The sequence below is a fragment of the Clinocottus analis genome, unplaced genomic scaffold, assembly GCF_023055335.1.
Source record: "Clinocottus analis isolate CAN_PGR_092001 unplaced genomic scaffold, fCliAna1.0.p SCAF_23, whole genome shotgun sequence".
In the NCBI taxonomy this organism is placed as follows: domain Eukaryota; kingdom Metazoa; phylum Chordata; class Actinopteri; order Perciformes; family Cottidae; genus Clinocottus; species Clinocottus analis.
The window spans coordinates 8,328,665-8,343,121 of NW_027175965.1; the positions used below are offsets into that span (position 1 = coordinate 8,328,665).

The window sequence follows — 14,457 nt, forward strand, 5'->3', positions numbered from 1 at the left end:
CCCCCCTCTTACTCTACTCTATGACAGCAAACTAACATTAGCACAAAACCCAAAGACTGATGGAAATACATTACTTTTGCAGGTATTTGTCCAAAAACTAATGCATCACATTCGTCCGAGAACCATGAACGTCTGCCTCATGCTTGCATTTTTGTGTTAAAATATTGGTTTTAGTTAGGAAACTGTCAAATTAGTTTAAATGATGACATTGCAAAATGTCTCGCCGTCACTGATGTTTACTCCACTCGTGTTCTTGCTTCTTCTTCCTCTCGGGTGCAGGGTCGTCAGGAGTCTCTGCCTGCAGTCCACCAGGCGGTGCGGCGGCGTTTCTCTGGGCCGTTGCTGCTGCCGCCTCTGTGGAGGAGACACTCCTGCCAGGAGCGGCCGTACGACAACCGGCGGCTCTCTGCGACTGTCGGCCTGCCTCTGGACCGACTGGAGGTGCTTTACAGACGAGCGCTGGACAGCCATGACGAGCACAAGTCAGTGACACACACACACAGATATACTTTTATTTCTTTCTATCTAACAGCATTGGGCTTTGCCTTGTTGTTGTTTTCTTTGTTAGTTCAGGTTGGAAGGCTTTACGTACGGCGCATATGGGAGTGCTCTTGCTGTTGGTTCTTGTGTTCATTTTTTTTATAAATACTGCTTGTTGGCGTACATGCAGTATATTTAATGACAATTGGTGCTTTGGTTATTCATCTTCGGCGTTGTTGTTCTGGTGTGTTTCATTTGGATTTGGAGCATCAGTTGGCCTGCGTCACCATGGCAAATGATTGTCTTCCAGCTCAACAATGACCAGGACAGGACATTTGCTTGATGGAAAATAAGCAAAAAAAGGCCAAGAGCCTTAAAAAACAGTAATTACATTTTTTTCCCCCCTGACTATAGAGGCCCTCTCTCTTTCTTACTTTCTTTCATTGTCCTTCATCTCTTTCGAGCTCCCTTCCTCTCTCTAAGGTCAGCGGGCAGAGTTACCTCTGCTCATTAGCGCTGTTTCTCTTTCTAGTACCTCAGTGTTTGGTTTCAGTCCAGGTGGAAAAAGCAGGGTTTCAGTTTGCACAACTGAACACACACACACACACACACACACACACACACACAGAGAGAGTGGTTTCGGGTGCATAATGAAAGTGCCTAACTGGTAATTGCAGCAACAGAAAAAGGTTTGTCAGAAAAAGGGTATGTGTGTGGTGTGTTTGCATGCGTTTGTGTGTGTGTGTGTGTGAGTGTGTCTTTCCCTTTCTCTGTCATCTTTTGTCTTTTATTTAAAATGTTACAATCTTCATGCTTAAACATTTATAAACATCATGTATGTGTGTGCTGTCCAGATATTAATGATTTGAGGTGAACATAATATAAATATTATATAATATTAGATTATTATTTTATAATATGAAAAAAACTGTTCAGCTTATTTGCTATACATCCCATATTTTCCCCATTGGCTTGGTGACTCCTTTCCTGCCATGCCAATGAAGCTGAATCTTAAATAAAAATGGTGTAAATTAATAAATAATTTGCCGCTTATAGTTTGTTACCAATAAGAAATAAAAAATATCATAGCTGTTATGGTCAAAATGTCATTGATGTTACAGTAGTGTGGTGATATTCAAACTCGTCATTGTGCTTTGTTTGAATTGCTTCGCTGTACATTTTTTAGATTTCCAAATTACCGAAAGTTCCAAAAGTTTGTTGACTCTGGATTCCCTGTGAAGTTTTGCTCCTAAATGGATTCACTGTGATGAAGATAGCCCAAACCTCAGATTTATAATACTGTTAAACCAGAGAGAAGCAGACAATACAGAAAACTATACCTCTATTAATTCCGCTTACAACTGACTTAAAAGGCCGGCACTTGTTGTCTTTTCATTTGATATCAGTTGACAGTTTTTGCTGAATAACTGACGATTGACAGTTTAATCCGTTAAGAGCAACTGACAGAAAGAGCAGGATAAAAAAAAAAACACATATAAGCAGACAGAAAGATAAAGATCACGAGCAATGGATCAGACGAGAGGAGAGTGAAGGAGGAGAGAGAGAGAGAGAGAGAAGAGGGAGGAGAGAGAGTTGCTCTTGCCTGAGAGGCTCGGAGTCGTTTCAGCACTCCGGTTTGTGGACAGCAGCGCACCGGCATGCAGCGCGCGCAGCTCTGTGTCCGTTAACGCGGCTTGAAGCGCGGGGTTTCCCCCCCAAACTCGCAGACAGCCCGTTTCTTCGACGCCCTGCTCCTTCCTCCTCTTTTCAAAAACTCCTTCTGAAGGCGAGAAAACTACACAAACAATCAACAAGAAAGTAGAAGATGGAGTCTAACGTCACCACGCTGAGCCGAGAGGGAGCGGGGCTCGCCAAGCCGCCCAAACATCTGTGGCGGCAACCCAGGACTCACATACGGATCAAACAGCGCTTCAACTCGGACAACGAGCGCTACCTGTGTCGCAACCGGACCCTGGAGAAGCTGCGGCCCGGGCTGAAGAAGCCCCGCATGTCCTGGCCCTCCCCGCAGAGACGGTAACCGATGGAGAGATTCTCTCGTCACCTTTTTTTTTTGTTTTCAAATCGGCTTAGTTGTTGATTAAGTTCGCTTTAGCAAATGGAGGGAAAAGTCACAAACTTCTGACGGACCGACGAAGCAGTAATTAAGTAACGGAGCTCATGTCGGCGCCCCTTTGAAGTCCATCGCGACACATTGAGAATGTATCGATAAGATGACGTTAGACCCAACAGGTCATGGCAAAGTCTCATTACAATGACACAGATATAGATATTTCATAAGTCTGCTTAATAGCCCAATAAGTGAGATGTTCTTTAAATGTATGGTTAAATTAAATTAACATTTGCAACCGTAAAAAATACCACCAAACATTTCCAATCTGCTTATTCTCAACCCAGTTGAGATGATGCCACAGTGCTGTGATTAACGTATAGATGTCATTGATATTCATAGTTAGAAGATGACTGTGTCTTCCTTCTTTAATGCCTCATCTGTGCAGCTTTCCACCAAAACCTCTTCAACCTGCTGACGTTAACAAGCTATGAATGTCAGGAGGTTGGTGAAGTACTGGCTGGTAAAATATCTAATAATTATTCGCAAGGCTAATTGACACAGTCATGAAATTATGCTTCACAAAAGTAATTTATTTAAGATATTAAATAAATAAATACATGTTTCCAGAGTTAATTCTCTAGAAACATGTCATATTTGATCATCAGATGTCTCACTGTCAGTAAATAGAATACTATACCTACATATACATATTTGATGGTCAAATTTCTTATCATTACCTTCATGTTATGTTAATATTCACCTTAAATGTTGCTGCTTCCAAGTCAGGGAGCAACCTGTTGACACCATCGTATATATTCTACATCTGTCTCCACTTTACCAGATCACATGTTGTATCGAATGTCTGAATGAAATCAGCGACAATATTATTTTTTTTAGCTGAAAGTACCAGAAATCTATAGATTTATAGTTGCAAAGCACTCAGATGGTGGCGGCTGTTGAGGAAATTGTTGAGGAATAAATTGTCCGCAATAACCTGCGTCCTTGGGGAGGAAAATTTAAAAGCACCTGTAATTGCAAAGTTCAGAAAGCATGCAATAAAAAAAGAATTAGATCTCTTGATTTTCAGAATCTCCATCTCAACATGTAAAAAAAAAAATGAAGACGGCTGTACTAAGGCTGTTAAGTCACGGCTCTGGCATGGTGTTTATATAAAATAACACACTGTGATTGAGTGGGTCTCCTCTGCAGAGGGATCCTCCCTGTATTTCAAGGGTGGGTTTTATATTAAGCCATGCACTTTAAGGGATGATCGCGATGGTAACGCTTATATAAAACCTGCTCTGTAAACTTCATGAGTTGGGCCTCTGCTTCACTTAAGCGCTGCAAAGGAGGAGATTGATGGAGCTTGCAAAAATCCAAGATGGTGACAGACAACATTTTAGTCCACAAAGTGACGTCACGATGACTACGTCCACTTCTTATACACGGTCCATGATCAATTACAGCATTTAGTTTGGTTCTTATTAAGATGAACCTGGATGTGGATGTGTAGACTCGACGGCGCTCGTCTTCTGCGAACACAGGAACATTTCTCCTTCACTTCCTCTTGTAATTTATACATACTTATTAATAGACAGTAAACACTCTGGTTGTTTATTTCCATTACTATGGTTTCTACAAATGTATTTTGATGTCCTATGTCTGTTTACCTTCTTCCTCAGTTCACTGCTTTGGCAGTTTACGCAGTGTTTTTGTTGTTGTTGCTGCTTTATTTTTCACAGCTGAAAACACGGGGAGTGTGAGAGGTTTGACGTGCCGCTGGCCCTTTGTTTCCAGTGTAATGTGTGGAACCAATGATTACCAAATACACTATTACGCTTTATTTATACCATTATTTCTTTATTTTCTAGACAGAAATTTGTCCGTTATTCTGATTGCTCATATTAATATGATAATGTACCAAGATGCATTGCTAGCAATCTTCTGATTCCCCGGGTTCCCTCCGGCCACAGCCTCGGCTGCTCTCTATTACATTACATTACATTCTTTGTCCTCTTGACAGAATAAATATGTCAATCCAACCACTATAAAATGTATCCTGTCCATAATATCCTTGGCAATTTGGGATGCCATTTTTGCTGACGCTAGTTTGAAATTCAAGCGAAGGGAAAAGGGAAGTTCTATGTTTGATCTATTTTCATTTACCCAATATATTTTACTACAATAGGTTGAGGGAGTCCAGCTGTTGAGCGGCATCTAGTTGTTTTTACATTATGTTAAGAAAGAATTGCAGTGTCACTGCGGGGTTAAACAACCTGTCTTTGTATATCTTCAGATTTTCTTGAGTTTCACTTAATCCGCATCCATTTCTGTACGCTTTATGTACAGCTGGGATTACGCAGAATGAGCCGGAAAAACTGAAATGACAAAGTGAAGGACCTCTCGGGCTTTGGCATAGGCTGAATTACAAAGAATTATCAAATAGCAGTTCCATTTCCTGCTCAAGTACACTTCAACATCAAGTTCTCGTAATGTCGGTAATGGACTGCTGGTCTCATGTTGTTTTGTCTGCAGTGGTCATGTAATCCAAGTGGCTGCGAGAAAGTAAAGTGTGAGCTGGACCAATGGTCAACTTGAAACAGGAACGGCCTTCTTTAAAAGACCGGGATGGAGGAAAAAATACACCAGTTGCTATGGAGCCCATCTGATAATTGCATAAAGGGTTCCCCACTAGGTTATCAAAGTGTGTGTTTGTGTGTGTGGGGGGGAGGGGGGGGGACACAACAATGACATGATTTTGTATGTTATTAACAAAACACACAAAAGCATGTGGTATTGGCAGTTTGCTGAGAGAGAGGCTTAGTGAAAGGTGATGTGGTCTTCAGCTTTCAGCTGCAGGGGTTGCCCCGTACGTTTCAGTTGCTTTCATCCAGTTGCAATACTTAATAGAGACCAGTTAAGGACACTGGGGCCACTGGGACCACTGGGATGTTGTCCAGTGAAATTAAAGGCTGCTGATGGATTCTGCCAATTTAGCTCCCATGTCTGTATAACCCTCAGGGCACTGCCTTTGTGCAGCGGTTCAGTCTTTTTTAATTTATTTTTGTGGAATGACAATGGTTTGATCAAAAATAAAGTAGATCATTGGAATATTTTTTTAATTTTTTTTATTATTGTAGTCTAGTATGAAGTAAAAAACTATTTCCACTTGAATTACAATTTAAAATCCACTTGATCACGCCAGAGAAAAAGCAATATTTTTAACAAGGCAGCCAAATTATTAAAAAAAAACAGCAATAATGATGATTAAATAATCAGTAATATCTGCTCTGAAATGCTGACGGCGCTGTATTATCAAAGTAATTCTCCAGTCGCAATGAACCACTGAGAGTGAATATGAATACAAAGAGAATTATTAGAATTCTAAAAATGATTATTAGGCCACACTAATAATATTATTTGTGTGGTCTAATTATATCTGCAACTTTGCAGAAACACTGTTTAACAAAATGGACATGCAAAAAAAAGAGGCTTTGGGACTTTAAGAGGTTTCCAGTGGTCTGGAAATTGATTTGTAATCATTGGTCTATGGAGACACTGTGGAGACGGCTTTTAAAGAAATGAAAAAACTCTTCACCAATGACTTGTTTTTGGAAAAGGCTCATATTGTATTCACGAGTATCTTTGTCAGAAAAAAAAAAAAAATGAGAGTTTACATTTAAACAATATAAAGCTTCTTATTAATAATTGATTAAACAATAACCAAGACGACTAATTTTCAAAGTCATTAGTTGGAGCCCAAATTAAATGTAGTCGGCCATTTTGTTCCTTTGAACAGACTCGTAATGCCTAATGAACGTATTCCCTCTTCTCCAGAGCGGAGACGTGTTGGTTTGCTCACATCTAAGATTATGATGAGAAAGATACAGATGAGATGAAATCCTTAACGTAGACACTGCACCTTAAATCTTTCAGCGTTCTGCTGCAGTTTATTCCTCATATAGTAATGGCCTTTGAGGCATAGACATCCCAAAAACATGTATTCAGTTTGTTTTTGCTCGGCTGTTGCAGAGGTGGAGACTTAACTATTTATCCAACGGCCCATTTTCAATCAGTAGTTTGCATAAAGAACCGATCACGGACTACACAGAAGTACAAGATGAACAGACGCATAAACATCGAGAAAAATGGTATCGATCCTCTCATTTAACTTGCATTTAAAAATTCCTCGTAAGTTTCTTCCAGTCACATTTCAATGAGATCACTGCTTTCAGTGTTTGAACGTTTTAGTTTGATCCGACATTTTGTTTGGATGTTTAAACGCTCTCAACATGAGTTCATAGTTCAAGTAATGTGACAGATGATGAATGTTCAGCCATTTCCTTCTCTATAGTTTTTTTTTTTTTACAAATACTGATTTATTCATTAGCAGAACTTTCAGCCTCACATATATATTAAATGTGTTTGAAACTAAACGCATCGCTGTCATGAATTTAATAAATGCCTGCTTTCTTGCTCTGTGCGCTTGCCTCCAGCCGGTCGTAAGACTTGTGCAGAGTTGACAGTGTTTACTGGATTCCCAGGCGGACCAGATGCCCCGTGGCAGAAGCAGTTCAGGCATTTCTTGGAAGCTGCTGTTGTTGCCTGCTTGATAAACTTGTTTGTTGATTTTACTCAGCAAGAGATGTTAAATGAGCTCTGATGCTGTTACACATTAATAGAATAAATGGTCACAATGAAAATGAAATTACCTTTGAGCTATACATTGTAAATGTCAGTAGAAACGGGGCACATATCTCAGGGCACATAGACACAACCATCCACACCCACATTCCCACCTGCGGGCAATTTAGAGACATCCATTACCCTGAGCTGCATGTCTTTGGAAGCCGGACAGTATTGAAGCATGCTGCGTGTAGACTTTCACTGATTACTTTTGAAGCAAAGAGAGGAAACTGTATTTCATTTGATATGGGAAGTTTAAATACATACTAAAGGACAGGGATCAGACAGAGTTTGCAGAGTTTGAGACTGATTTGGTTCTGGATGTTCCACGCTGTACTGTATGCCGAGTACAAAATAAATTGTTCCCTGAAAACGATATTTCTTTCCAATTGCTCGCCCTGTGACTTAAGCACGGAGATTCCTTCGTGACCTGAATCACGACTCTAAGGTCCACTTAATATCCTTCTTTTTTTGTTACCGAAAACACACAATTAAAACGGACCCCATCTCAAACTGATCCCCGTATTACAGTTTGCAGACGACACAATATCATTCCACATTTGATAATTGTATTCCTTCGAGGGTTTCATATTGGCAGACAGCATTCAGAAATGTCTAAACCATATACAGTCGGAGTCGTGCTTGCAGGCCCGCTGGGAATTTCCCATGAAGCCTGTGACAGTTAATTATGAAAAGAAAAAAAAACACAAAATGAAAAGAAATAATGAGACACTATCTGTAATGTCAAGAATGTCTTTTATGATGTCTCCAGTGGCATTTCACTAACAAGAGAGGAAGTGAATTGTACCCAAATGGCAGAAGAAGGTGTTTCAATCTGCGTCACTGTGGATGAACGCTTGCTCTCCCTTTACATTTCATACCAAAAGACACAGAAGTCGGGTTTAAGAAATATTCCTGTTTTTTCCTTCGCGTCGGACTTGGTCCCTTAGTGCTTGTACTGTGGCATTCACTGCTTCTGAATCAAAGGGATTATACTGGATTAAGAAGTATAATTTGACTAATTAAACCTAGCCTGTAGTTTGGAAATGTGTGAGTTTGTAGAAATGAAAAAAACAAACATTTCCGACAAAAAAGCAAAAAAGCTACAAAATGTCACATTGTAGCATAACACAGCATATATGTGAATTATTGCGCTACCTACTGGCAAGGAGGAGTATTTCATTACTGGGTCAGCCTCTATATCGCAGGCTCAGACGCTCAACAATGGAACATTATTTGCAGCTAAAATTGGGACCGATTAAGTGAAATTGGACATTTTCCCACGGCACACCTGACCATCTCCCACAGCACGATGATGTGCTGCGGCACAGTGGTTGAAAATCACTGGTGTAATGGACATATGATGATTTGGGGGGAAGGGGAAAGCCTCTAATCTTAACTGAGCTTATTGGTATCATTTGGAAAAATCTAAAGGCTTTTTCTATTCCTCCTTTATCTGCAGTATTGTGGGCTGTGGGGTGGCGTGCCATGTATTTCTGAGTAGCAAACAATCACAACAGCAAATGGGGTTTCTGATCCATCTGGCAATAGCTTGGTGATGGAGCACGACACCAGATGAGTAAAGCACGCCTTGTCTATGAATATTCAATACCAACTGACAGTCTAGGTACCACAGTTTAGAGAAAATTAACTCTGTTGATCTCAATGAACCTCAAGAAATTATCAAACCGTGCTCAGTGAAGATGATGAATTGGTATCCCAGCAGCCCCTGCACCAACCTGACTCTTGGCTTGTTTGTTTTTCTGCTTTTTTAAGAGGTAAAATAGAAAGGAAATACAGCAACAAGGGAAACAGCCCTTGTGCATGTTGTTATCCTGCCAGAGCTCTCAGACAGCACACACACCTGTGCCAAAAACCCAGCACTTCCCCACAGTCACAGCCACCCAAATAACCGATAATTTTATTATAATGCAACAATCACCTCCGAATTATAGCTCGGGTGTTTGTTTGTTTTGTAGCCGCATGCTGGATATTCTTTAAGCTTTGTTTGTGCTTAAGCTAGGCAGCGTAGCGCGAGCATCCGCAGATGGCTGAGTGCACTGAGCGAGCACAAGGGTGTTGATGCTCAAAGCGCTGTTTGTTGCATTATCCTCCAACACGCCAGAGGGCGAACAAATAATAATAATAATAATAATAATAATAACAAACATAAAGACGAGAGTAACTGGCAAAACGGCAATACCTGTGAACCCATATCTCATATTCATGGTCGACTTTATTTCCTTTATACAAGCCCTTTAAAGAAATAAGTCACGTATTGAATACATTATAAAGAATTGAAGGTTTAATGAACCCTGGGAATTATTTGATTTGGCTGCCAAGTATGTACTTAAATGTAGATTTTTTTTTGTTGTCAAAACCATCGGTTTCTAAATATACTGCCCAATTTATGAAGCATTTAAAAAAAATAATTGGTCCCCGAGACCTGTGACAATCCCGCCTGCCAAGTTCAGAGGTGCACTTCATGCACCGGCCGTGATGATGTCATTTTCTGGCACGCCAGCTTCATTATGATGACCATAAACTATATGCCCAGTGAGTAACAATGAAGGCAAATGTACATTGTATACTTTCAGAGACGCATCTTCTCTAACAGCAGATTGCACTTTGCCTCTCGAGTGCTGAGAAGACGTTGAACATTTGACTCATAGTTATGTTGGTGATAAAGTTTAAAGATTACCCAAACGCCTTGAATGAATGATAAAACCTTTGTTGGGAGCTGACAAACAGTCAACTATACAATAGCACAAAAAGAAAAGCAAGACTAACAATATTATGTGGACTGACACAAACATCTGTTCCTGTGAGCCACATCGTCAATTCTTCAAATGGCCCTTTTTTTTTTTTTGGAGATAATCTCCACTTCACCAGCTGATTGCTTATTGTCAACATCTTAGTCATCTTCACATTTTCCTCTCATCTCTCAATACAATACACTGTAATATCTGTAATTGGTTTAGTTTGGCTCTTAATATGAGAAGCCAGGACAACAGATCCATTCCAAGAGCAAACAGGAGGCGGAAGACATAACGGCTCTGATTCATCACGTCCATGCAGATCTGTTGGTGTGATGAGTCGAGGGGCATCGCTCTCCAGAGTGCAGACCGCTCTGAAACAAGTAGAGAATGGGATTCATTTTTCTTTTCATGCAGGAAGGCCTGGCCATCTTGCAGGGAAACAATTTCAACTTCCATTATATTGCCGCGGGTCAGGTTTAACCTTTTGGAAACCGTGCAGGGAAATCCTCCCGCTCCCTTTTTAAGTCCCATTCAAACTATCTTTTGGCTTAAAATACGTAATTTTTCAATTTTTGAACCGAACGAACCAGTTTTTTGACTGAAACTCCTTCCTAACAGGGCAAGCCTTTGTTTTATTGTGATTTTTGTAGCAGATTCTGATCCTTCAAGTCCTAATCTTTCCAAAAAGGTGTCTTATTGACCGCTCGAGGAGGCATTTTTTGGGGAATCTGGCTGATATCATGCTGGATGTTCATAGTTACGATCAAAATATCTTTTAAAAAGTGTTGTTTTTTTTTGCACATTTACATTTTTTTCACAAGACTTTGCTGAACAATATCATATGTACAATACCTCTCAAGGAATTACATCAGTCATTAGGCCAATATTAGCCAGAATCCACATAATTCACAGCACAGATTAAGTTAAAGAGGCATTTGTTACCAATCACCAACACTGCAGCTTTGTCTGCAGTCTTATTTCTCATCAGTGTTAAATGTTTTATCTCCAAATGAATGTCGGTCTTCGTAACAGAGATATTGCTGGCTAACGTCAGCTAGCAAAGCAATCGTTCTGCCTTGAACATGCACTGCTCTAGTTATACTAATAACTCTAATGCTTAATGTAGCACAGCTGCGGTCCCTGTTACGTCATGTGTTAGGTGGTACAAAACATGTCTGTGTTGTGTTCACAGTCACTTCACAGAAGGCCTGCGATGTTTGCTTTGCACTCACAACCATCAAACTGACACCCTTTGCCTCAAGAGACTAATAATTGATTCAGAATTTGTGTTTTCATTTATTCCTAACACAATTAGGACCTTACCTTTTCTCTCCAGATATGAAGGTTAGGTTCAGGAGGAGGATTTTACACATCAAGGACTGTATATTTGATTTCAGACTAGCTTAACTCTGCCCGCCAGACCAAACACTCTCAGACATTCGGCGGCTACGGGGAACATCAACCTGACAAACACCAATTTCAACACTGAACCACACGCGGTACTAATCTGGCACACTGGCTGCGTTACAGTTAACCATGTCAGCATGCAGCATGTGGCAAAGGCGTGGAAAATGGTTAACTAGAGAGAGAACAGCTGGTATGTTGAATCCATGGCTGAATAACTCTGACATGATGAGCAAACAGAAGCAGGTGGTGTGGCACGAGCTGTGGTTATGCTCCTTGTAAACAATGATTTGTAGGGAGTGCTTGAAATGTTAAATATCAGGGAAAGCTCTCGCTGCAGTAACATGGATTTGTGAGTTAACTCAATACTTATGAGACTGTTTTAACATTGTAAATGTTCACTATATCAATTTGATCATCAGTTTATGCCAACGATGAACAATTGGCTGGATTTTTCCACGTGAAACGTTCAATTTTATCGCAAGTAAAGAATGAAAATGACATTAATGTGCTTCTTGTTAAAATGCAAATAGCAACGCTGTGGGATCAGATCTGCTTTAAAGCAGCTGGGTCGATACTCATTTATGTTTTATGTTTCAAATTAACACACTCGTACCAGTTGTTTTTTTGGACAGAGATTATGTGATTTCGATTTATTTTTTTATGAACTGGACAATTTGACTTCAGCGCCATGATATTTTGGAAATTAAAACAACTTTACCTTTATGCTAATTACAAATGTTGTAAAGTGTTTTTATTTAAATATGAAGGATAGTCAACTGGAAAATTACAGCCAAGTGAGATGACATGAAGTCTTTCCCAGTGCCTCTGTAATGGTTTGACGATGCTCACGAACTCATTTTATACCAATTAACAAACAAGATTGATATCGAAACCTTTTCCTGTTAATGTTACAGATGTCAAGTGAAGACAAATAGCCACCACATTTTGTGGTATTTCTTGGGAGATAAATTGCCAATGGAATACAAATTGTTGTCCCATAATGTTCAGGGTCTTCATACAGAACGGGAAAAAAAAGTTTTTTCTTCTTTTCAAAACATTATCAACCACCACTGACGAAAGTTGTCCTCATCCGTTAGTTCCCCTCTGTTCCTCTGTGGCGTCTTGTGACTGGATGATCAGCTTTACTGCCGTTCATAAGCTGCAAATACACACAAAAACACATTATATTGTGTTGACACTGAAAATATAACAGAAGGGGAAATTTGATCGATCAAAAACATGACATATGACTAAGACAATGAGTTAGATGAACAAGATACCAGCTCAAAAGATGGAACCTTTGTCAATTATTCAGCATTAATTTGATTTCCTTTGATATTGGCGGCTCCAATGCCACATTTATGTTTCATATCTTGTTGTGTTCACTTGGACTTTACCTTAGATTTAGACCAACCCTTCCTATTCTTCACAACTTCTTCATCAGGATTGAAAATCTACATTTCCGAAACATACATTTTCTTTTGATATTCTATCCCGTTGACTCTAAATGTTAGTTTTTTCGACATGTAGCGAGACGCAATCCCTTTGAAAATATTCCCCGATAACTTGAAGAAAGTTGACCACCTGTCAGGCGCTTCTCGCTGCTGCTGGGGAAGTTTCAGCGCGATGGGATGGGAACCGAAGCAGATTGGACATGTGTACGCTCCTCAGCTTTAGTAACACTCTGTGGTGCTACTTTCCTCACTATCCGGTGTTGAAACATTCCACCTCCCAGCAGTGAGGAACATATGCAGTTTCTAAATAAAACAACTTCTTCAAAGTGGTCACAAGGATGATGAAACAACAGCGAATCAAACATGTCCACTCTTTTGAGCTGAAGGTGGAACAAATAATGATTAAAAGGGACTTTATCTGAACAAAAACCAGTTCATGGTTAACATTTGACCTTTTAGAAGGGATGCCTAAATTATTTTGCACAGGGGTCACGTCAAAATGACAAACAACTACTTTATTCGTCTATTTTGATACTTTTTTACGCACTTTACATTATATATAATTAATTTACGAAACATTTTTGTGTCAATTTATTTTTATTGTGAATTAGGAAATGGTTTACGAGCCACTCTGCACCCGCAGTTGAGTAATATTGATGTAGAACAATTCTTATTCTTTATTTAGTCTTTCTGCAAAGAATATATGTGAATCGTAAATCACATCGTTTCACTATTGGGGTTGACGGCGACCTGTTCACAAGGATTTTTGTACCCGTAATTCAAAAGAATATTAAACTCAATATTATGCGATCCAAAAATCTGCTGATTGTCCAGAGCAACAGCAATTGTTTGAATATTTCCTCTTGTTTCTCACAACTTGAGGTATTACATGACAGCAGGATCAGTTCTACTCTAATATATGTGTTTTTTAAAGCCCTGTAGAAAAACACACGACGTCTCAGAAATGCCCACAGAAATATTAAAAACTGCCCGCTGTGCCGCTGAATCCCTGTGAACATTATCGATGAAGAGGTTTTGTGAGCGCAGGCCTTCCTTGATGTTTTTTTTAGCGCTGCCATTCTGCGCTCACCAGGTGATGTGTTTTTGTGGCGCCGTGCTGCTGCTCAGTTGCGGAGAGCTACAAAGGTAGTGGTGGGAAGTTAATCTCCTCTCAGTGATTCAAAGATGGCGATCTAGATTGATCTTTAGGAAAAAGACGGAGGAGCCGCAAAGTGAATGTGTGATTTAACAAGAGATAGATGAAGAGATATAGACAAGTAGGCATCAGCCAATTTTCTCCCTGATGCAACAGAACATCACATTTACAAGTCGTATAGTTTTGCAGAAAATACATCATGACAGGGTGACTGGATCATTAGGATGGCTGGTGTTAACATCTTGCAATAATATTTAGAATTTCTCTTTAGTATTGCAGCTTTTACAGCATATTTTTTAACAAGGCAGACTGACACCGCTCACAGTCGTATTGACAGCAACACAATATATACGGAGGCTGCAGGTTGATCCCTGAACTCCTGTCCTTGGGCAAGACACTCCTTGTTAGTGTGTGTGTGTGTGTGTGTGTGTGTGTGTGTGTGAG

The 14,457-nt window shown here is 39.9% G+C and overlaps 1 protein-coding gene and 1 long non-coding RNA gene across 2 annotated transcripts in view; one reads left to right on the forward strand and one right to left on the reverse strand.

Annotated features, from left to right (window-relative positions):
• Positions 1–220: 220 nt before the first annotated feature.
• Positions 221–2,357, reverse strand: LOC137793730 (uncharacterized). Its single transcript, XR_011078238.1, has 4 exons — positions 2,084–2,357; positions 915–1,068; positions 593–818; positions 221–459 (listed from the first exon to the last, which is right to left on the reverse strand). It is a non-coding gene; the product is annotated as an uncharacterized lncRNA (long non-coding RNA).
• Positions 2,055–14,457, forward strand: part of pde4cb (phosphodiesterase 4C, cAMP-specific b) — a 52,410-nt gene continuing 40,007 nt past the window's right edge. Inside the window, exon 1 of the mRNA XM_068590055.1 lies at positions 2,055–2,514. Coding sequence (XP_068446156.1) covers positions 2,306–2,514 — 209 coding nt within the window. The 5' untranslated portion in view covers positions 2,055–2,305. The remainder of the gene's footprint in view (positions 2,515–14,457) is intronic.